This window comes from Bubalus bubalis, chromosome 2, assembly GCF_019923935.1.
Source record: "Bubalus bubalis isolate 160015118507 breed Murrah chromosome 2, NDDB_SH_1, whole genome shotgun sequence".
Classification (NCBI taxonomy): domain Eukaryota; kingdom Metazoa; phylum Chordata; class Mammalia; order Artiodactyla; family Bovidae; genus Bubalus; species Bubalus bubalis.
In genome coordinates this window covers 125514089-125538738 of record NC_059158.1, presented here as the reverse complement: position 1 = coordinate 125538738, position 24650 = coordinate 125514089, and the positions used below count along the sequence as shown (strand labels likewise).

The following is a 24650-nucleotide window of genomic DNA, read 5'->3' as shown; positions in this document are numbered from 1 at the left end:
GGGGAGTGGCTGCCCAACTGCCTGGTGTGCGGGGCAGGTCCTGTCCTGGAACGCCCAGTTGGATTCCCTCAGTCAGTGTCTCCTCCTCCTCTGCCACTGAGCACCTTCTTCAAGCCTCTGGTTTAGGGCTATCCTTACCGTGCTACCGTAATCTGTATTTCTGTCTTTTTTGTCCTTCAAGGCAACGACCTCCTTGCGGCCTTGCCTCTGCTTTCCTGCAGTTAGCCTCGTACACATGTCAGCTCACTGAGTGACCTTGTGGCTGCTGGCAAGTGGGGTGCAGATCGGCCTGGGGGAGAGAGGCTTGCCTGGGACGTTTGTATAAGTCCACACCGTGTTGTAATTGCTGATTGTTACAGTGCAGAAGGTTGTCTTATTGATGGAAACAGCTGCTTTTGATGAGTGTGAATAAATTCTGCTCATTTCTGGCTTTCGGAGTTGGCTTGTCAGGTATGCTGTCTGCTTTCTCTGATTCTGCCAGGGAGACTTTTGATGAGTTTATTGATTCACTGGTGCTGGAAATATTACATTGTAGTTCTGTGCTGTGATTTAGAATATTATTTCATTACAGCTTCCTGAGTGCTTTGTAATACGATTTCTTGTTTCTTAATCCTCTACTTCTCATGCTCCATATGCTATAACTATCTAACATTTTCATATTTTAAGTTCTTAAGTACCCGTGCTGTGGACTTTTAGTGACGCAGTAGTATACTATCATAGTATAATGAAAATAATACTAACTTTAGGGCCAGGCAGATCTGGTGTTCAGTTACTGCCTGATAGTTATTAGCTTTTAAATTTTGGGCAAAGGTTTTTTGGGTGTATTTTTGTAGTTGTTGTTGTTGGCAGCACGCGCCACAGTGGCTTACAGGACCTTAGTTCCCTGACCAGGGATTGAACTTGGGCCCTGGCAGTGAAAGCTCAGAGTCCTAACCACTGGACCATCAGGGAATTCCCCTCTACGCTACATGTCTCTTTTCTTTTTTTAAAAAAGCTGTTCGCTTTGGCTGCACTGGGTCTTTGTTGCGGTACATGGCTCTAGAGTATGTAGGCTCAGCAGTTGCAGTGCTTGGGCTTAGCTGTGGCATGTGGGATCCTGTTCCCTGACCAGGGATTGAACCCAGGCCCTCCTGCATTGGGACTGCAGATGCTTAGCCACTGGACCACCAGTGAAGTCGCTTAAGCTTCATTTCTTTGTCTCCAAAGTGGGAAATAATGCCTGCCCATTCCTTACAGGTGTCTCGCTGTCTCTGTCACTGCACTTCTCCCCTCAGCCATTCACAGGTTCCCACCTCCCTCACTTGCTTATATTTTTTCCCTGCTCAAGTGCCTTAACTGATGTGTGACATCCTGTCCACGTTTTAAGACAGAGCTCCAGTTGAGCCTTGTCTAAATGGTTTTGACATGGTCTTCCAGGCTTTCTTGATCTATCCCTTCCCTAAGTGATTATAGTACTTACTCATAGCCCTTATGTGGCAGTATGGCATTCTGTCTGTGAAGTCTGCTATGTATCCTGTGTGTGTTGAATTCTTACACTGACAAGCTTTTTGTGAGTGTGTATATCTTGTTCTCTCCAAGTAAGTTGGAAGCATTTTCAAGTCAAGTCATAGATTATAGTTATTTCTTTTGTATCTTCTGTGGTTCAGTTCAGTTCAGTCACGTCCAACTCTTTGCGACCCCATGGACTGCAGCATGCCAGGCCCCCCTGTCCATTACCAGCTCCCAGAGTTTACTCAAACTTATGTCCATTGAGTCGGTGATGCCATCCAACCATCTCATCCTCTATCATCCCCTTCTGCTCCTGCCTTTAATCTTTCCCAGCATCAGGGTCTTTTCCAGTGACTTAGCTCTTCGCATCAGGTGGCCAAAGTATTGGAGTTTCGTCTTCAGCATCAGTCCTTCCAGTGAATATTCAGGACTGATTTCCCTTAGGATGGACTGGTTGGATCTCCTTGCAGTCCAAGGGACTCTCAAGAGTCTTCTCCAACAGTACAATTCAAAAGCATCAATTCTTAGGCGCTCAGCTTTCTTTATAGTCCAACTCTCACATCCATACATGACTACTGGAAAAACCATAGCTTTGACTAGACAGACCTTTGTTGGCAAAATAATGTCTCTGCTTTTTAATATGCTGTCTAGGTTGGTCATAATTTTCTTCCAAGGAGTAAGTGTCTTTTAATTTCATGGCTGCAGTCACCATCTGGAGTGATTTTGGAGCCCCCCAAAATAGAATCTGTCACTGTTTCCATTGCTTCCCCATATATTTGCCATGAACTGATGGGACCGGATGCCATGATCTTCGTTTTCTGAATGTTGAGTTTCAAGCCAACTGTTTCACTCTCTTCTTTTACTTTCATCAAGAGGCTCTTCAGTTCCTCTTCATTTTCTGCCGTAAGGGTGATGTCATCTGCATATCTGAGGTTGTTGATATTTCTTCTGGCAATCTTGATTCCAGCTTGTGCTTCATCCAGCCTGGCATTTCACATGATGTATTCTGCATGTAAGTTAAATAAGCAGGGTGACAATATACAGCCTTGATGTACTCCTTTCCTGATTTGGACCCAGTCTGTTGTTCCATGTCCAGTTCTAACTGTTGCTTCCTGACCTGCATACAGGTTTCTCAGGAGGCAGGTCAGGTGGTCTGGTATTCCCATCTCTTGAAGAATTTTCCACAGTTTGTTGTGATCCACATGGTCAAAGGCTTTGGCATAGTCACTAAAGCAGAGGTAGATGTTTCTACTGTGGTAAGATGTGATGTATCATAAATTGTTGAGTAAATAAAAGTTATCAAGATGATGGGTAACCAAAGAAGATAAATGTATTTACCTCACTCAGGTATTCACTGTACAAATGAATACATGTACTGACTGCACATGTAAGATTAAAACACATTGCTGCACTCGTTTGAGGCTCCTGTTAACTGGTAGAATCCATTTCCTCACACTTTTATTTTGGGCTGGCTTTGTGACTTGCTTTGACAGTAGACTGTGGCAGAAGTGATTTGCAGGTTCTGCCTCCTGGGCCTTGTGAGGTCTGGCAATCTTTCCTTTGCCATCTTGGAATGCTCCAACCACATGTACTGAACTACAGACTATATTACTGGGTTGTTAGAGATCACGTGTGGCAAGAGGTCCAGCCAACAGCCAGCATCATTGCCTCAGACATGTAGGTGATGCCATTGTAGACTCTTCAGCCTCAGTCAGGCTGGCAGACAGCAGCAGCTACCTGAGTGATCCCAGGTAAGATTAGCAGAAGAACCTCCTGCTGATCCCAGCCTATCATAGACTTGTAAGAAATGTCAACTTGTTACTGTTCTAAGTCACTAGTGAAAATGGCCCTACCTTTTTTAACTTCTCTTATGGAGAAGCCTGTAGTAGACTTGGAAGTTCAGAGCTCACAGCTGATTTTTGTTCTCTGCCGCACCCTCCATTGTCTTCACTCCTTTCTGGCAGTGACCTAAGTGCCACAGAGTAGTAGCTATAAGAAAGAGGTTCAAGAGAGAGCTATATATATATATTTTTAAAAATGCCCTGTGCAAGCTTTTCTGATCCTGAATCTTATTTGATGAATGTGGAGCGACTCATCTCCCCATTGCCACCCTAGAAGTGCAGGGTCAAGACTGGAGGCTGTCTGACACGTGTCCCTTACATCAGGCTGTCCTGCTGTGTGTTTCATTCTTGTTGAAGCTGGTATTTTTTAAGTTCTTCCTGTTGGCCTGTGGCAGAATTGTGCTGCTTCTTATGATGTAACTGTAAATACTTAGGAAACTCTTCCTGGGGGTGCAGAGGGAGAACACATGTACTTATTTGTTGGGTAGCTAAAGATACCTGTGAAGGAAGGCACGGGAAGTTAGCAACACCTTTTGCTTTTAGGTGGGGAAATGTGGCCGGGGGACGGGAGTAGGGGAGAGGTCTTGCACTTTTGTGCAAGAGAGGATCACCCATTACTTTTTTTTTTTAATTAAAAAGAACAAAGAGGACCCAGTTTGCTTAATGCTTTGGGGCTTCCAGTGTCATTCTGTGGATTTCATACACAGGAGTTTGTGACCTGCTTCTGAGCGTGCTAAACCTTTACTGCATAACTACTGTCAAGAAGCATATACTTACTTGTTAGAAATCATATGGAATTCCAGCTGAAGGGGAAGTTTTTATATAATATGTATTTTTAAAAATAACGGGAAAGAGCCTTAAATGCATGGGCTCCTTCCTCTCCTGGGAGTGGAGACTTTGCTGTCTGGCCTTTTGCTTCCCAGCTCACCATGAAGTCTGACGTCCTTTCCCTGAGTTGGGACAGAACTAGGCCAGGTAGGAAAGGGAGACTTCCGGCTATGCAACCTTGGAAAATCACTTACCTTTGCCTCATTTTCCCCACCTGTAAAATACGGATGTGTTAATGCCTACTTTATAGAAGTGGTTGGAGAATCAGAGATAAACTGTATAAATCATCTTGGCATAGAGCCTGACCCCTCATGTTGATGCTCAAAACTGATATCGTCACCGTCATTACTGGTTAGTGTCTGCTGATTTTGGGCCCTTTGAAGGAGTAAGGGATATGAAATTCTTTTCACTGAGAATGAAAGATGTTTAGAGGAATAAGGAGTGATCAATTATCTGCTGGTGTAACAGAGCACCACAAATTGGATGGCTTAAAGTATGAGTGAACAGTTTCTCATCATTCTGTGGTTTGACCAGGTGGCTTTTGTCTCCTTAGATGTATTTGTGTATCTGCAGTCAGATGGTGACTGGTAATGCTGAGTGGTCCCCCATGGACTCACTCCCATGTCTGGTGGTTGCTGCGGGCTGCTGTTTGGAGCGAGTTGGTTCTCCTCTAATGGCTTCTTGTGCTCAGGAGGCTAGACCAACTTCCTCACAGCATGGCAGTCACGCACGCTCCGGGGTCAAATCTCAGTTCATTTCTGCCGTCTCTGATTTCCCACTGCCAGAGCAAGTCTCAGGACTCATCCCAGGGTCACTGGGGAGGATGAGATTCCGTCTCGATGGAGGAGGAGCAGCAAAGCCTCTGCAGCCGTTTTTAATCTACCAATCTTGACCTTAACTAGCTTCTTGGCGAATATTGGGCCCAGAAAGAAAAGGTTCTGTTGGTTTCTCCAGTTTTCATGTATTGCTGACATCTTCATTAGTCTGACACGGGAGCTGATTAAGGAAGTGGGGGTATTTTGTTTGGACTGAAAATTGGAGTGAAGGGTAATGGCTGCTTTGCTATATATGAAGACCTTTCCTGTGACGGAAGGACAAGTTCCATGGCATGGACGTGACTGGAAAGCGATATCTCCTCCACTTAAGGAAGGAGTGCCATGTGAGACATCAAGGCTTCTTGATTGGAAGGAAAGCAGAAAACGGGTAGTCAGGGGCTAGGGACTTTGCAGGAGTGTTTTCCTCGTTGGATGACTTGACTCATCTCTCATTCTAGGACTTGGAAAGAGCACTGTGGTTTTTTGCTGAGAGTGGAGGTGGGGTGGGTGACAGGAAGGGATAAAAACCTTGTGCACAGACTGGAAGAGTTGCCCTGCCCTGAATTTCAGTCACTTGATTTATAAGATCAGATTTACCTGCTGAACCCCTGAGAGTTCACATTGACTGTTGGTGTGAAGAACATTTCTGTTTAGTACAGTGTCAGGGTTGCTGCGTCTTGAAGATTGGTTTTCTGTGCATCTTCTTGGCTTAGGAATTGAGAAAAGACGTTGAAAAAATAAACATGTACAGTTGTTCCAGGAGCTGTAGATTAAATAGTCCGCCCGTTCAGCTTGTCTAGTAAAAATGACTTTGGTACCTCCTCACGTCGTGTGAGTTGTGCTATGCCAAGGGTGGTTTTGAGGTCTCCTGATTCTGTAGCAAAACACCAGGCCCAGTTGGTGCTTCTGCCCGGGGAGAACACTGTGTCAACAATGTGGTCAGAGTGTGAGCCTCTCCCCTTCTCCCTGTTGGTCACTTCTCTGGAGGAGGAGGCGGGGGCCACTACCTGCTCGCCCTTTGTAAAGCTGCTGAGCAGGTGTAGGTGTCGCCTTTGACTTTGATTGTTGTTACGGGGCCAGCCAGTTTGGTCAATGGTGTTTCTGTGGAGCCTGCCTCACTTCCAGCACTTGGATTGTAGGAAGCTGAGAGACAGGCTGCAGTACATACAGGGACTCAGGCACAGTGGTGTTTGGTTTTTGGTGGGGAGCAGAATTGAAGCTACACGTAAATCATCCAGCTGAAGCAAAAGCTTGCTCTTCTGACTGGTGCATTTAAAGCTGGAAAATTGTGAAAAACCTCAACCCACCAACTGTGAAGCTCATTGGTTCTTTGCTTTGGGCTTCGACGTTCTTCCTGATATAAATAATAATTATGTTATTCTGACATGGTTGCCAAGTGTTCATGCTTCTCGCTCCACTTGTGCTTATAAACGATGCTGCAGCGCGAATGCTTTGTCTTTGATTAAATGTTTCCCAACATTTGAGCGTTTTGTTATCTGTGCTGATGTGTCTTTCTCTTCTCTTGCTTTTCAGAATGGACTGCTGAATTATGAAGTATTTCAGACCCAGGAGGAGAGCGTCACTCTGCCACTCACTCCTTTCTCCTCTACTAGTTATTTAAATTGGACTTTTAATATCCTCCCAGCTGCTCTTCAGCCACACATGGTGCATTGCTGCCATTCCCCGGATTGCATCTTTGACACACAGGCTCTTAGTAACCTTCAGCAAACAAAGAGGCCGCCTCCGGGGGCCGCTCACGGGGAGGGCGTCACCCCCACCGCCCTCTAGCTTCTGCGGCTCTGGATTGGAATTCCGCCATGGAGCCTCGCATGGAGGCCTGCCTGGCACAGGTGCTGCAGAAGGATGTGGGGAAACGACTGCAGGTTGGCCAAGAACTGATAGACTATTTCTCAGACAAACAGAAGTCTGCCGACCTCGAGCATGACCAGACCATGTTAGACAAACTTGTGGATGGACTCGCTACCTCTTGGGTGAACTCTAGCAATTATAAGGTAAGCTGTGTGCAAGAGGATGCTCTTCTAGGTGGCTGGGCTACCTAGCGGGGGTCAAAATGGGTCCTTTGAAGAGTCCTTTGAGAGCCATTAGCATGATTGATCCCTTGGTTTCCACTAAGACACTCAGTCACGTTGTGGCTTTTGGACATTTCATTCTAGAGGAAGTAAAGTTTTCTTTGATTTTTGTTGGGGATCAAAGCACCCTTATTCTTCAGTGCACTGAGAGATGGATGGCCCTGTGACCAGATAAAGAAAGGCTTTTATGTGGAAAAGGTGCAAGTATTTTAAGCCTTGAAGTTAAAGTGACTATCATGTCTTGCAGTGAGTGGCTCTTTGTGAATAACAAGTGGCCTCATTGATTTTCTTGGGGTTGGGGGTGGGGACTGGCAGTAGGATGAGGGCTTCTTACCTTTAGGCTCCTATTTTGAAGTCGGCCCACGTACCTGGCCAGCAATAGTATGGTTTGCCAAGGACTCTCCTGAGACCTGTTTGTGATGGCCTGGAGGGTATCCTTCAGGTTCCAAAGTCAGGACTCCTCAGGTGCCCTTGGTGGGTGGGAAGGGAGCAGACGGGGTCCTATGACGCAAATGAGTTGTGAACCTTGTTGCCATTCAAAGACTGAGTTTTCATGAAGGAAAACTGGACTGGACTTGAAGTGCTGAAGAGGTGTCATTTCTCCCCCTCGTCCCCCTCCCCAGCCTTTAGTGTGTTAAGAAGCTGGCCCCTTTGGATCTAGGTTGAGATGGAAGACAGAGCGGGCTGTTTGCATGATTGCTAATAGGTGCTATAGACCTTACAGGCAAAGGGGCTTTCAGACACAGGACCTTTTGTGATTTTTTTTTCATTGTACCAGTCTTCTGACACATATGGACTTATAATGGCTGCTTACAGGATTTCTTTATTTGCTCTAATATAGACTTTGTTTTCCAATTACAATGAATCTTGATCTTATCTAAGAGTCAGCAGGCTTTAGATTTATTAAGGGTGTTTACCTCGGTCCCTAATATTTCATTTAGAACTGGACATAAAGTTTACCTTCCTTGACTTTGAAAGTTGAGCTTAAATTTTGTCTGTTTCATTCATCTATTTATTCATTTAGCTGAATTTAATAAGTACCTCTTACCTGCTCTGTGTTGGTGCTGGATGGTGGGAGTGTTGCAGAGGGCAAGGGTGAGGTAGACTAGTGACATCTTTGAGGTCTGTGAAGTCACCCTTTCTGTGTGCAAATTAGGATGCTTCTGTCTGAGAGTAACTGAATGCTGACTTAGTTGACTTAAAGTTTGCGTAAGGAGATTGAGTAATTGCCTTTAAAAACTTAAGAAGTCCACATAGTTAAAGCAGTTGCTAGGGAAGAAGAGTGACTGCTTATGTCTTACTTGGGAGGAAACCTTCTCTGAAGCTCCCCAGCAGACTTTTTTACATTACATTGCAGCATAACTGGGAATGGACAGATGTCCACAGTGGCCTTCAGCCATCACGCTTCACCTCCTGGTCTCATGAAGGGGTTCAGCCTCCCCTGAGCCAAACCTGTGGCTGTGTGGAGGGGTTGGGTACCAGACTCCTGCTAGGAAGAAGGAGGCGAGGCAAGGGGCAGAGGTACATGGATGTTAAATAAGTAACCCACAGGTTTGCTGTACAGGGAGCTTTCTTAACCTCCGTGGGCCTCAGTTTCCTCATTCATAATGTGGGAAAGTTATTAGATGCACTAAACGAGAGTGAATATACAGTTATTACGGAGAAGGAAATGGCAGCTCACTCCGGTATTCTTGCCTGGAGAATCCTGTGGGCAGAGGAGCCTGGTGGGCTGCTGTCCATGGGGTTGCAGAGTCGGTCATGACTGAAGCGACTTAGCATGCATGCATACAGTTATTATATGCCAGCCACATAATCAGCTTTCAGACATTGACAGTGTCAAGGCTTGGTTTCTGTCGTCACTAAACTCGTAGTCTGGGAGGGGTGGGTGAGGATATATAAGTGAATGGTTACAATCAGTGTTGCGTGTGCAGTACTAAAGTGAAAGAAAGTGTTAGTCGCTCAGTCGTGCCCAGCTCTTTGAGACCCAATGGACTGCAGCCCGCCAGGCTCCTTTGTTCATGGGATTTTCCAGGCAAGGACACTGGAGGGGTTTGCCAGCTTCCTTCTCCATGGGATCTTCCCGACCCAGGGAACGAACCCAGGTCTCCTGCATTGCAGGTGGATTCTTTACCAGCTGAGCTATCAGGGAAGCAGTAATAAAGATGCACAGAATTGGTGGGAAGACAGAAGAGAGTAGTAACACTGTCTAGAGGAACCCAGAGGTTTTGAAGACTGGGTCGATTATTCATAATAGGAATTGTAGGGTCACAGTGGAGTGAAAGATTAAGACTTGAGAACCTTTGTGAAGTAATTTCCAAGAAAGACAGCTCTGGGAAGGAAAGGAAAACAGGGTTTGCTGCTGATTTGCATGTGGTCATGGACAAGTCATTTTACCCGTCTGTGCAGGGCAGGTGTTTGACTAGGTCTTCTCTCAGGGGCCTCAATCTCTGATAGCTTGTTTGACTTCATACTGATGGCTTTGGCATCAAGGCCACGTCGTGTGGTTCTGATCTTACCCAGTGCTGAGCACCCCTGTGGTCTGTAAGGTCTCTTAAGTGTGGTGACCATGTGCCTTGTTCACACCTGAAGCCCAGAACCTGAAACACTGCAGGTGCTCAGCACATCCTAGTTCCCTGCGTGAACTCAGGAATTTAGGGGCACTCTTGGCAAATATTCCTGGTTGCTTTACTGAAATCTGGAAGTGTATTTTTAAGGGACCTACACCTGTTTTTTTTTTCCTTAATGGATTGAGATTACTTAGTCAGAGCCTGAAGTACACTTCAGGTTTTATTTGAAGGGATTCATTTTGTAATAGGCAATTCTCTGAAGCTTGGCTTCTTGACATTTGTTTTTTCTTTTTAAATTCAGAACTAAAAAGATAAGGGGAAAAGAGAAGCACTTTTGAGCTTCCAAAATGATAACACTTAGGTATTGTTATTCCTTTTCCTAGTAAGAGAATGTAGATGAATGCCAACATACTTTCTTATTTTAAAAAATAGTTTGCTGGAGCCTGGATCACTTTACCTTTGAGTATTAATGTGGTAGACAGGTTTGTACCTGGTTTTGATTAAGGTTTAATAGCTACTGATTCTTGCTTATTTACCATATGCATTTAATATCTCGTTTAATCTTCATAACATTCCTGCAAGGTAGATATGGTATCCTAATTTTATACATGAGGTCACTACTGAGAATTAACGAGATAATTTCTCTTTGTGATCATGGAACTGGGATTTAAATGTAGGACTCTGATTTCCTAGCCAGTGTTTCTTTCATTAGAATAGAGGTCAGCAAACTTTCTTAAAGATCACATGGTAAATGAATTAGGCTTGGTGGGCCCTGTGGTCTTCTTGTAAATATTTAACTCGTTTGGGCCATTGTAAATGCAAAAGCAGCCCCAGATAATGTGTTCATGAGTGGCCGTAGCTGTGTTCCAGCAAGACTTAATTTACACAAACAGATGGAGGGCGGCAGCCCCTGGACCGTAGTTCACGAGCCCCGGCACTGGCTGAGGCACTGAGCACCTGCGGTGTGTAGATACTTTCCTCACTGGTGGGAACTGTTCGTGATTCATTTGCGAGAAGAGTGAGCCTTATAATTTGTACCTAATTTGGGAATAGGGGAAGCCATCATTTTGATAGAACTCAGTTTGCTTTTGGAGCATCTTATATGATATTTTAGGAAGCTTGCTTTTTTGGCTCTTTCATGCAGACTCATTTTAGGGTCAGTATATGTTCTGTTAACCTGTCACTGATTACTGTGAGCTGACTTTGCTGAAATCAGCCTCTGTGCACTGGTACCAGATTGAATCTCAGAGACAGAGTTTTGGGTGAAGTAGAAAAGAATAGCATTGTTGCTTTGCTTGGCAAAAGAGGCACAGCAGGCTTCTGCCCCCTAAAACTATGTGTCCCTTGAGGTGGAACCAGGACCTTGCCTCAGGGCTGCACTGTGTTTCTTGGCCGCTCCTCCCTTGTCTCTGCATCCCTTCCCTTCCTGGATTAGCAACTGTTCCATCCGAACTCAGGGAAAGTCGAGGAGGCTGATCGTGCCCAGGAGCCCCTACAGTTGGCTTTGGACGTTGTTGGGTCATCTTGGGGAATGAGTAATTGGTTATTTAAATAGTGTCCTCATACAGCTGGAACACCCCAGGACTACACTGTGGGAGTGCTTTTCACCCCCATCCCCAATCCAGGGTGTCACTGTGTGGACTTTGTAAGTCTTCTGTGATGTCACAGTGACTGTGGGAAACACGGAAGAGTGGAGTCTTTATTTGTTTATGAGACTTCTTTTCTAGATATTGTGTGTGTGTGTGTGTGTGTGTGTATGCTCAGTTGTGTCCAACTCCACAGACTGTAGCCTGCCAGGCTCCTTTGTCCATGGGATTCTCCAGGCAAGAATACTGGAATGGGTAGCCATTCCCTTCTCCAGGGGGTCTTCCCAACCCAGGGATTGAACCCAGGTTTCCTGCATTGCAGGCAGATTCTTTACCATCTGAGCCACCAGGACCAGTAGTTATGCTAAATATGTGTTCAGTTTTAACTTATTATCCCCAGATGAGATGGATCTTGCTATATTCATTTAACAGATGAGGACATTGATGTGCAGATAAATCAGGTAACTTGATCAAGATGACAGAGCTAGTAATCAAGGTTTCTGGGCCTTGAACCTAAGTTTCATGCAATGACTGAAGTGAATTAAGCACTGATCCTGTGTGGATAGTGCCCTGAGGGCTGGGTATCCCTGGGGGAAAGATAGGCCAGGCACAGTCCCTTCCTCACAGTGGAAGTGCTGGGCCAGTGCTGGGCAGCCTCACTCTGTCTAAATCTGATACATGCGGACTCCAGCCTAGGGCATTGTTATCTCAAGGCCCAGGCCATGCTGAGTTGAAATTTGTAGGATCTCTTCTAAGTGAGGGCTTCCTTAATCTCTCCCCTAATGGTCTTAGTGGTCTAAAGGTAGGACTGTAAGGAATCTATAAAGTTGGAGAGGCCTTGATGGAAAGATGGGGTTAAATGGGACCAGGAAGGATCAAAAGGAGTGAGTTGCAAATTCAGAGTGACTTCTCTTCCTTCTTGTTCCTTCCTGTCTAGCAGCACTGTCTCAGTATAGACTGTAGAAAGTTTCGTCTCTTTTATAGCTGCTCTGTGGAGCACAGTATGACCACTGCCCTGGTTCAGGTGCCCTTTCTGGCCTGAGGGGAGGGTGCTAATAGATAAGGGAGGCTCCTCTGTGCCCCTTGCCTATCTCTAGAACCTTGACTTTCATTGAGGTTTTAATTTTCCCCCTGGTGTCCTTGAGAGAAGAGCCAGAAAGGATGATTGGATTCAGATTAAGTGACTTCTGTTTCTGGCTCTCTGCTTGGTGCTGCCACAGTGATGAGGCTTCTCAGAGGCTGTTCCTTTTCCCCAGGTTTTCCCTGCTGCCTTGTCCCATCGGTTGCAAAAGTTGACTTTTTCTGGGTATAGTTTAAAGACAGGTGCCTCTCTTCTAAGTAGGAAAGCTGCAGTGAGTGGTACTCAACAAAAACAAAAGCAAAGCAAAAAAAAAAAAGCCAGGAAGAATTATTTTAAGAAAACTTATGTGACTTGTCAAATAAAAATGGTGTCCTTTATCTATGTAATTAATGGCATTTCTTCCTGAGTGTGTGTTTATACATATGCAAGGGCAGCAAAGTGCATTGGAAGTAGTTCAGATTGGAAGATGAACAGTCTGAATTCTCATCCTGGTTCTGCTATTTAGCCTTTTGAGCAAGTCAGTCTACTCATCTGGTACATAGCATTGTTATGAGGGTGCAGGGAGCCTGTATATTAAGGTGCCAGGGCCGCTTGGAGTGAGCGTGTGGTCAGTGAGGGGAAGATGATGAGGATATGCAGTTACTGGGCCCAAAGACAACAAGATCTGTAGAAAGTGAACCTTTATGTGGGACTGAGTTTGTGTGTCTTCCTTAGTCCTGGTCAGCCTGTTCTTTGGAGCAGAGGCCTTGGATACTTTGTAACAAGATATGAATCCTTAAACCATGCACTGTTGATAACAGAGGCCCTGAGCAGAGCAGCAGCTGGCCTGAAATTCTAAGAGTGAGTTTAAAACCTACTGGCAAAGGCAGTCCGCTGATGGAGGACCCCTGTTTTCAGAGGGTTTCATTTGTTCTTTTTATTTTTAACTAATATTTCACCTTGTTTCAGAAAGCTCAAATTGAAAAAAGGATACATATAATGAAATCATAAATTGAATGTCAGAGCAAAAAGAAAAAGAAACAGCTAGGGTGAGAGCACAGAGCCGACAATGAGGCTGATGAATCCGTGATTTTGATGTTTAGGAATAGCTCACTTTTATGAAGCGCTCATATAAGGATCTGTGAAGCACTTCTTGTTCATTGCTTTGTTTAATCATGAGGCAAGTACCCCTAATAAGCTCTGGGATTGCTCCCATTCAACAGCTGGGAACTGCTTAAGAGCAGAGAAGCAACTTGCCCAGGGTCACAGAACTGGAAAGTTATTTAATCTGGATAGTCTGTCCTTGGAGCCCACATCCGTAGCAGAGCAATACTGCTTCCTTTATAATGCTGCAATGATATTTATAGTATATTTATCAGAGCAAAAGAGTGTTAGGGTGTACCCCACAGCTAACAGTGATGACTTGAGGAGACTGGGTCCTGAGTGACAGATAAGCAGCTCATTTTGTACTTTAATAAAAAACCAAAACGATTTAAGATAAGTGTATTTAAAACAGTTTTTTGACTGGTCCTAATGGAATCTTGACCTTAAATACTGTTTAAAGTCTTTATTTTGGAAGATAGTCAAACCTACAGGGAAGTTTCACAAAACTGGAAAAAAGCATTGTTTACTATAGCCAAGATATGGAAGCAGCCTAAGTGTACATTAATGGATGAATTGGTTGGCCAAAAAGTTAGGGTTTTTCTGTAAAATGTTATAGAAAAACCCAAATGAACTTTTTGACCAACTCAATACGATGGAATATTATTCAGGAGTAAAAAAGAATGAAATAATGTTATTTGTGACCTGGATGGACCTTGAGGATATAATGCAAAGTGAACTAAGACAGAAAAAGACAAATACATCCTGTATTATCTCACTTATATGTAGAATCTAAATAAAACAAAACACAAACCAAGTTTACAAATGTCTGCCAGAGGCAATAGTTGGGGCTTGGGCAAAATAGGTAAAGGGAGTCGAAAGGTACAAATGTCCAGCTTTAAAATTACTGAGTCCTGGTAGTGTAATGCACAGCATGGTGAAGTCAGGAATGCTGCCTTGCATAGTAGAAACTTGATAAGATAATAAATCTTAAAAGTTCCCATAAGAAAAAAAAAATTCTGTAAATGTGTGTAGTGATGGATGTTAAGTAGGTTTACCGTGGTGATCATTCACAGTGTATACAAATACTGAATCATTATGTTGTCCTCCTGAAACTAACATAATGTTGTATGTCAATTATACCTCAAACCCTTCCCCGAAGCCAAACATTCCAGTGCAGAGTTTCCATGTGTTTCATCCAGACCCCAGTGGCAGTACTTCACCACTTGTTTATCTTCTCTGTATGTGAACTGTTGGACAGGAAGTGGTAGACGTTGTGCTCCGTCACTCCTAAATATTCATGTTTCCTAAAGACAAGGGCATTCACTTAAATAGTCTTAATGTACGTCTAGGACCTTAATACAGGTCCTAATACTGTATTAGGATTGATAAGAGTACTAATCCCTGGAGGAGGAAATGGCAGCCTGCTCCAGCATTCTTGCCTGGAGAATCTCGTGGACAGAGGAGCCTGGAGGGCTACAATTCATGGGGTTGCAAAGAGTGGGACACGCCTGAGCACACACACATGATCCAGTCTGTGAATCTTATGCATGTTTCACCTATTGTCCTGCTAATGTCCTTTATAGCAAAAGAAAGAAAAACTGTGGTCTACAATTAAGCTCCCCGGCTGCATTTTCATTCACACTTGTTCGGCTCCTTTGACATCTGTCTTTGTCTTTCTTGACTTAATACTAGGCTGTTTATTTTGTACAGTCCTTCCATTTGAGCTTGTTTTCTGCTTCTCATGGTTCGATTGGTTGTGTGTTTTGCAGTGGGAAAACCATGGAAGTGATCATTGTGTCATATCAGAAGGCACGTGGTATCTTTGTCCTAGTTGGTAAAGAGATGTTTGCCAGGTTACTCCTGAAAGGTGTTATTTTTTCCTCTTATAATGAATAGGTATCTTGTGGGGAGATATTTTGAGACTGTGTAAATATCCTGTCTAGCTTTAGTATTTGTTGATGATCCTTGCCTAAGATAATTATTTGGATGCTAAAGGGTGATTTTCTGATTCCATCGTTTCTTCTCCATTTATCAGTTGGCTTCATTTATTTTTGAAATGTATATCCAACTTATATACAGAGTACATCATGAGAAACGCTGGACTGGAAGAAACACAAGCGAGAATCAAGATTGCCGGGAGAAATATCAATAACCTCAGATATGCAGATGACACCACCCTTATGGCAGAAAGTGAAGAGGAACTCAAAAGCCTCTTGATGAAAGTGAAAGTGGAGAGAGAAAAAGTTGGCTTAAAGCTCAACATTCAGAAAACGAAGATCATGGCATCCGGTCCCATCACTTCATGGGAAATAGATGGGGAAACAGTGGAAACAGTGTCAGACTTTATTTTTCTGGGCTCCAAAATCACTGCAGATGGTGACTGCAGCCATGAAATTAAAAGATGCTTACTCCTTGGAAGGAAAGTTATGACCAACCTAGATAGCACATTCAAAAGCAGAAACATTACTTTGCCAACAAAGGTCCGTCTAGTCAAGGCTACGGTTTTTCCTGTGGTCACGTATGGATGTGAGAGTCGGACTGTGAAGAAGGCTGAGCACCAAAGAATTGATGCTTTTGAACTGTGGTGTTGGAGAAGACTCTTGAGAGTCCCTTGGACTGCAAGGAGATCCAACCAGTCCATTGCAAGGAGATCAGCCCTGGGATTTCTTTGGAAGGAATGATGCTAAAGCTGAAACTCCAGTACTTTGGCCACCTCATGCAAAGAGTTGACTCATTGGAAAAGACTCTGATGCTGGGAGGGATTGGGGGCAAGAGGAGAAGGGGATGACAGAGGATGAGATGGCTGGATGGCATCACTGACTCGATGGATGTGAGTCTGGGTGAACTCCGGGAGTTGGTGATGGACAGGGAGGCCTGGCGAGCTGCGATTCCTGGGGTCGCAAAGAGTCGAACATGACTGAGTGACTGATCTGATCTGATCTGATAGCAGGAATTAAGTGTATACTTTGATAGTTATCCCCAAAAGGAACTACTGTGAAGAAGAAAATGTTGAAAATTAGTCTTTTGTAGATACATTTATATTCATAAAGAATTTAAGGCTGCCTAATTGGACTGTGAAGAAAGCTGAGCACTGAAGAATTGATGCTTTTGAACTGTGGTGTTGGAGAAGACTCTTGAGAGTCCCTTGGACTGCAAGGAGATCCAACCAGTCCATTCTAAAGGAGATCAGCCCTGGGATTTCTTTGGAAGGAATGATGCTAAAGCTGAAACTCCAGTACTTTGGCCACCTCATGCGAAGAGTTGACTCATTGGAAAAGACTCTGATGCTAGGAGGGATTAGGGGCAGGAGGAGAAGGGGACGACAGAGGATGAGATGGCTGGATGGCATCACTGACTCGATGGACGTGAGTCTGAGTAAACTCCGGCAGTTGGTGATGGACAGGGAGGCCTGGCGTGCTGCGATTCATGGGGTCGAAAAGAGTCGGACACGACTGAGCGACTGAACTGAACTGAATCCTTTGTGAACATAAAATTAATGTGATGAAATTTGGTTTGGACTCTGGGCTTCCTGGCAGGCAAAATAGAAACAGAGGGATGAAAGAAAAAAAAAAAAGAAACAGAGAGATAGTTATCTATCTATATATTTTAAACAACTGTGGAAGGAATATAGAAAGGCAAATAACAATAGAATGTCTTCTTGGATTTAGCAGGATATTAAAGGACACTTTGTATGAGGAAAAGAAAGAAGAGTATGGAAAACACATGGACTAGAAGACAATACTGAAGGAGGGGCAGGTTCCTGTGAACACAGTTCAACAGTAGTTGTTGTGTGTTGTTTAGTCCCTCAGTCAGTTGTGTCTGACTCTTTTCAACTCCTAGACTGTATGTAGCCCACCAGGCTTCTCTGTCCATGGGATTTCCCAGTCAGAAGTACTGGAGTAGGTTGCCATTTCCTTCTCCAGGGGATCTTCCCGACCCAGGGATTGAACCCATCACTCTTGCATTGGCAGGTGGATTCTTTTACCACTGAGCCCCCAGGGAAGCCCTCACTAGTTAGAGTTTTGGGCTAAGGGGGAAATTGTCAGATGGCATCCAAGGTGAGTAGGTAATCAAGAGCTGACTGACACCACTGAGTTAATCTTCTTAACAGGTTAAGTAGAGGAAGAGTCTGTGACAAGGACCTCAGCAAAGAATCCAGAAAAACTGGATGAAACTGGCTTGAATAGACATGGGAGTCGACCTGGAGGAATTATCTGGCTACAGCTGACTTTCACCAGGGATTTGGGGTAGGGGCAAAGACAGCTATCTGTTGTGGCCCAGATGCCTGGGGTTATAGATGGGTAGGTAGTGCTTGGTGCCAGGCCTGGTGGTGGGTCGAAATTTGTGTTTAATTATCCTTAAAGGCTTTGTGGAAGAGAGGGGCTTTGGGCCTTTTTTGGATGAGAGAAGGGAGATAGCTCAGTGACTCCACAAAGCAGCGTGTCACGGGTGTCCTTAGTAGAGGTGATGTTCTGAGAGGAGTGGCATGTTCTGCGGTCATCGGGTGGAGCTAGAGCCCCAGGTAGGGAGTGCCTGGCCTCTGGCACCTTAGGAGGCCTGGGAACCAACTGGAGGGGGAATGGAAGCCATTGAAGGGCCAGAAACTCTGGGTGCTGATGTGGGTGGTGTAGACTCGGCTGAGTTGATGTAGCTTTAATGCATGCTTTTCTTCCGTGAGTTTTTAGCTATCATTTCTTTATCCGTAGTTGTCAACATCTAGGCACAAGCCTCACTGCACTGAGCATCGTGAACATGCGCACGCTCTTGCCCTCTTGTGTGTGTCTGTGCTGGAACTTCTGAAGAGTTGAATTGATGGGTCGGAGTGGGCCACGTTGCCCACCCACTGGTGCTGTGTGAGTGCCCTGGAACCAGTCCGGGGTGTTATTTTCCTGAATGTTTTTTCCTTTTTGCTGGGCAAGTGAAACGATGTCTCTGTGTTGCCAGGAGCAGTGTTGGAGAACCTTTCTACTGCTTCTGACCTTTCAGATAAAAGCAAGTCTTATAAGGATATAAAATAAATAATTTTATTTTTGTTAATGTCATTTCCTCCTTAAATGATTGATGCAAATAGGTTCTGTCTGGGCCATCTTAAGACATTAACAGGGTAGGGGACGTCATTAGTCAGGAGGAGGGCATCCGCATACCTTTACAAAGGCTACCCTGAAGTGGATTAAAGAAGTGGGATCTCTGTTGTCATTTATTCCCATTAGCTTTTCTTTCTTTTCTTTTTTTAAACACAAATAAGAGAGTTGTGAGGAAGAAACAACCGTAATCCATTTCTTCTTAATGCTCCTTCCTTTTTCCAAGTGCTTTCACATCTACCAGAACCTAAATATCAGTTCATCCTCACTGGGCTTAGATGGGAGATGCTGAAGAAAGCTAAGTGGATAGTCAGTTGGTTTTTGTTGGGCAGTGAGGGTAGGTGCGTGATTCTGTTCAATTCTTCGTATAATTCTAACCCAAACCAAGGAGTATTTTTTTAACAGCTTCGTAAAGAAAAGAACTGATATTAACCTTTCTGATTGTGATGAGGAAGTCAGGTAGACTTTGATTGAGTAGTAACACAGTTCAAACCAGTTTAAGCCAGAGAGGGTGTTACTGGGGCAGACCACTGGCCAGGAGGGTTGTTGGGATGGACTCCTGTGGCAACAACATGGGGTGGGGCGTGAGGGGTCTTGCTCTGTCTGGCCGGTGGCTTCTGGGACACTCTGTTCAGCGTTGCGCTCGGCCAGCATGGCCCCACCTCACATCTTGTAGCCCCATCACCAGGGGCAAGAGTCTCTATTCTCCCAGCTTGGAGTAAGTCACCTCTCCAAGCCCTTGGCCCGCTCACTGCGGCCAGCGAGGTGTGCTGCTGCAAGGAAATGGTGGCCCTGCTCAGAAAACATCTATGTCAAGGGCTGGAAGAAGTCGTGGGATGGGTTCCCCTAGCAGAAAGAGGGCTTGGCTGGGGACAAGTGGCCTGAGCGTGACCACTGTGGAAACGATGAGCTTCATGGGAACTTCGTGTCTTTTTCCTGGAGAGGCTGCAGGGGCCTCCATGCTGCTGCTGCTGCTAAGTCGCTTCAGTTGTGTCCGACTCTGTGCGACCCCAGAGACGGCAGCCCACCAGGCTCCCCCGTCCCTGGGATTCTCCAGGCAAGAACACTGGAGTGGGTTGCCATTTCCTTCTCCAATGCATGAAAGTGAAAAGTGAAAGTGAAGTCGCTCAGTCGTGTCTGACTCTAGCGACCCCATGGACTGCAGACTACCAGGCTCCTCCATCCATGGGATTTTCTAGGGAAAAGTACTGGAGTGGGGTGCCATTGCCTTCTCCGAGGGGCCTCCATGGACAGCCCAGAAATTGGGATCAGAGCCCTGGACTCACACCACAGCTCTTGTACCTGTTGATGAGGCCTCTGCTCCTCGTGCTCAGGAGTCAGCACCCTGAGGTGGGCCCCTCACTTCTGGGCTGGCATCTCTGTGTGCGCCTCACTTCTTCTCTCCTCTGATGACCCTGTGTTATGTGGGCTTTTAGCTCTGTCATCCAGTGAGAGCTTTCCCGTCTTTCCCAGCCCCTTTAAACTGAGAACTTGTCCTTAGTGTCTATTATACCAGTTTTTGTAATTCTGGTACCAAAATGGTAGTGTTTTTATGGATATAATGCCCTTCTTTCAGTAGTTTAAACATCTGAAATCTGGATCACATATATTTTGCTGGACTTAGAGATTCACATGCTGCTTTTTAACGTTTCAGACGTGCTCATGCTTACCATTTGCCTGTTCGGTTAAAACCATCCCTGCGTGTCTTGCTGTAACTAAGGAAATGGCAATTAACATGAGTGAAATTGAGCCTCTTATGTTTATTCATCACTTCCATTTTTCTGCAAGCCAGCTTGGGCCTTTCATTTCTGTCAGAGCTCCAAATAGAGTAATTTTACAATTAGAAGGGGAGCGGTGATGTTCAGGAGATTGATTCTGAGGAAATTGCCTCGGGGACAGGAAGGGGATAACTCCTGGCTGCTTTCCAGCCTCCCCAGGTCTGGGTGGCTTCCTTGTGTCAGGGACTAGACTCTTGCTCTTCCCTGCAGCTCCAGGCCTGTTCTCTTTGTCCAGGCCTTTTTTCCCCCCAGGACTACTTATTTTAACCAGAATCAGCCTTCCCTCCCAGTTATGCTGCTTTGAGAGAAGTGTGTTCAGAGCAGGTGGGCGAAAGGTAGTTTGCTTCCCAGGGAGTAATGCTTGGGGCCAATGCCAGACGTGCTCCCAACCCATCCCTGGGGCCGCTCCTAGCTGGCTCTGTGTGGGACCCTGTTGCTTCATAAAATGAATGAGGAGGTTTAGACTTCTAGAGCCGCAAAGTGCGGGGGATGTGGGCACAATGGGGACACGCCCCCACACCGAGGACAGCTGAGGTACAGGGATTTTTTTAAAAAATGCTTATTGAACTGTTTCTTAATGCTTATTTAGTTCAAGAAACTAAACTGTGTATATGCATCACTGATGCACATGGGGGTTATATGTTGCTTTAACATCTGTGCTTTAACTCTCCATGTACATCCGTACATAAATGATTTAGACTTAACATTTTCAAATACAGAAAGAATGGCATGATGCCACAAAAACACTGGCATTTTGGTACTAGAGTTCCAAGGAGAAGTCTGGTATGGCATGTACCAGACTATTAATGGAGTGTTTTTAAGGGGGAGGAAAGCATTTAAGGGAAAAAGGAATGTTTACATTACTGCTTCATTAAGTGTTTTCAGTCTTGGAGCTCTTTTTGGTAACACCTTGGCAGTTAAAACCTCGCAAAGAGTCGGACACAACTGAGTGACTTTCATTTGACAATTAAAAATCCTTTTTCTTTTTAAGAATTTAGGCCCTCAAAAGTGTTCTTTCCACAGATCAGCTTTATTCATATTAGAGATGTGTTTCTGCCTAGGACTGTTCTCATTAATAGCAGAGCAAGTGTAGTGATCAGGTTGAAGGTGGAGGAACAGGAAGCTGTCTAGAACATGCTCTGGAGAGAAACCTTGAGTGCTATGGGAGAAGGATTTGTTTTTTGAGGCCCATCGTTAATAATTTCATTTTAAAAATGTATTCAAGTATAGTTGATTTTCAACATTGTAATTTCTAGTGTACAGCAAGGTGATTCAGTTATGTACATATATACATTCTTTTCCTATGTAGTTTTCCTTTATGGTTTATCACAGAATGTTGAGTATATTTCCCTATGCTATACAGTAGGACTTTGTTGGTCATCCATCCTGTATACACTAGTTTGTATCTGCTAGGATTTATTTTTATAGACTGAGATCTTGATCCCTTTCTGCAGAAAAAATTGAACTGTTTCTTTAGCCAGCCCCCAAACGAGATGCTCCCTGTTTAGGGCAGGGGTGCACTATGGAAATGGAGCACCGACACAGGTGGGCTCCCGTGTTCTGTCTCCGTGGAGCCTTGATCTAGAATCTTACTTTGACGATCGCTTTCATAAGCTTTTGAAATTGTGTCCTGCCTCTGACTACTCTGGCTATTGTTCCTTATCAATTGCTGGCAAATGCTCCCAAGATGCGGAGATGTTTAGGAAGCCCTTTGTGATACTGGGACTTCCACTCATCAGTTCCTAGTTGATTCTCTCTCTTTGTTTGTTTTTTTTTAACTCCTTTTTTGTTTGAAGGTGAGTCTGGTTCTGTAAAATACATAATTTCTCTTGGACGAGTTAAGAACTTAGATTCTGGGGCCAGACTGCTAGGGTTAGAGGGCCTGCTCCTTCCCTTGCTCTCCCACTCACTGGCTGTGTGATGCTGGGTTACTTAACCTCTCCAGGCCTCAGTTTTTCATCTGTAAAATGGGGACGATATCCATCTTAGGCTTGTGATGAGGGTGAAAGAGTCCGTGAACAGGCAGTGTTTGACAGCTGCACACTGCTGTAATTGCAGGCTTGCTGGTTTTACGATTATTTTACAGGAGCCACAGTGATAATCCTTCATTTCTCTGTGGTTGGACCAGCACTACCACCACTTGCTTTTGGTTAGCTGTTATGACATTGTCGACTCAGTGAACGTGAATTTGAACAAACTCTTGATAGTGAAGCACAGGGAAGCCTGGCCTGCTGCAGTCCATGGGGTTGCAAAGAGTCGGACACAACTGAGCAACTGAGTAACAACAAATGGGTTTAAATGGTCCCAGAACCATCAAACAGTGGCAGAAAGAGAGGCTGCAGGGGAAGAAGCCTGTGGTTGCAAAGCAACCTCATCTCGGGACAGTGCATTTAAGGGCACTTTGGTAGTGTGTCTCTGCAGGGCACTGGGTGTCAGTTCACTGGCCCCTGCCTCTCCATGCCTTGACATACACTAAGGTGGGCAGTGGGGTGTTTCCTCCCTCCCCCTCTCCCTCACATTTTATTGAGATGTGACTGACATATAACATCGTATTACCTTACAGTAGGCAACATAATGATTTGTTGTGAAAGGATCACCGCAAGAAATCTAGGGAGCAAACATCAGCTCATACAGTTACATACATTTCTTTCTTGTGATGATAACTTTTCAAATATACTCTCTTAGCAACTTTCAGCTAGAGAATACATTGTTGTTAATTGTAGCGGTCATGCTAAGCAGTACATCCCCAGGATGTAATGTTTATTTTATTATTTAAAATTTAATTAGTTTACTTAAGTATAATTGATCTACAGCTCTGTTAGTTTCAGGTGAACAACAGAGCAATTTGATGTTTCTGTACATTACAAAGTGATCTCCTCTCCCTCCCTTTCTCAGATGAGCACAGAACTGATCACAGTGAAGAACAAAAGAGAACACCTGTGAATGGGAGTGGGACAGGGCTGGGGTTGGGGAGACAGTAGCCTGGTGGGTGTTCTATGAAAAGAGGAAGGTGGTTTTGCTTGAATGGAGTTAAAAGTGAATTAGAAGCATTTGCGCATTTTGCCAAAATGAATAACTAGTGAGGGAGATTGTGGAAAAGGAGCTGTCTGAATATCATGAAGAGAGTCGCCAGATATTTGATCTCCTGCCCCGTGTCAGAAATAATAGTAGGTTTCCATATGCTTTGTTCTTAACCCTACTTCCTAGAAATTGGCTAGTCCTGAGACCCCTCAGGGTTAGGTGATGTCCTCTAGCCACAGTGCACAGGACTGGACTTTACTGGATGTTTATAAGGTAGCAAGGCCTTTGCGTCCCTCATTCAGCCTCAAGAAGATTGAGGCTGAATCCGTCTTGTTCAGGGGGTAAGTTCAGCAGCTGCTTGTGAGACAGAGGCGTCACAGTGTCTCATCACAGTGACTGGTGTCCACACGTGAGTGAGAAAAGCACCAGGTGAGGACTCCAGGTGAGCTAGCAATCTGTTTCAACAGCTAGAAGAGTAATGTTGATTACCTTAGAACCAAGATTAGGAAGAAAACATTTATTTATTTCTTACTAAGAACAAAGGAGCCTTTTGGAAAGGAGAGAAATGATTCTAGGTATTATTTATTTATTTAAAAATTTTTAATTTTATTGAAATATAGTTGATTTACAATGTTGTATTAGTTTCTGGTGGACAATAAGTAATTCAGTTACACGTACATATGTATTCTTTTTTATGTTGTTTTCCATGATGGTTTATCACAGGATATCGAACATCGTTCCCTGTGCTGTACAGTAGGACCTTGTTGTTTCTTTAGGTACTATTTCATGGTACCTCTGAGGTCAGAAGGAAATAGCTTAATAATAGTGGAGCAGCAGATAAGGTAAAGTAAATAAGCAACCTTATTTTTAAAAATGAAGGCCCTTGCCAGGGTCAAATTCATGTTTTTTTGGCTGGCTTTGTTTTAATATTTGATTTGGACTCTCTGTGAGGTTTCGGCAAGGAAGTTCTGTTTTATGTTAATTTTTAAAAGTAATATGCATTTGGACTGAGATAAAGAATTGGAAGTTCCTGCTTGAATTATTTGGCTGGGTCAGTAGTTGACAGTGGGCCCTGGAGTCTTGCTTCTCATTTACATTCTGACCTGCCATCTGTCCGTCTGTCCGGGAGGGCTTGCTGCCTGCAGGTTTGGCTTGGGGTGCAGTGGCCTTCTTCCTGAAATGTACCCCCTGCTCTGGGGTCACCTTTGTGAGATGCTGATCTGCCAGAGAAGAGCATCTAAAGGTGAAAGTCAAGGTCGGCTCTATCAGACAGCCATTGCCAAAGTGACACGGTCAGACAGAGTGGATCTTCCCTCCCCACAGTCTTGGTACTAGAGGTCAGGGGACAGCTCTGATTGCAAGCTTAGGATAGGAGAGAGTGCTTTTTGACT

At 44.5% G+C, this 24650-nt stretch overlaps 1 protein-coding gene across 17 annotated transcripts in view; it reads left to right on the top strand.

Annotated features, from left to right (window-relative positions):
- The window catches only part of CLASP1 (cytoplasmic linker associated protein 1), a 268954-nt gene that overhangs the window by 29219 nt on the left and 215085 nt on the right, over positions 1-24650 (top strand). For all 17 annotated transcript variants that reach the window (XM_044936544.2, XM_044936533.2, XM_044936541.2 and 14 more), the window contains exon 2: positions 6506-6984. In XM_044936544.2, coding sequence (XP_044792479.1) covers positions 6790-6984 — 195 coding nt within the window. In that variant the 5' untranslated portion in view covers positions 6506-6789. The remainder of the gene's footprint in view (positions 1-6505; positions 6985-24650) is intronic.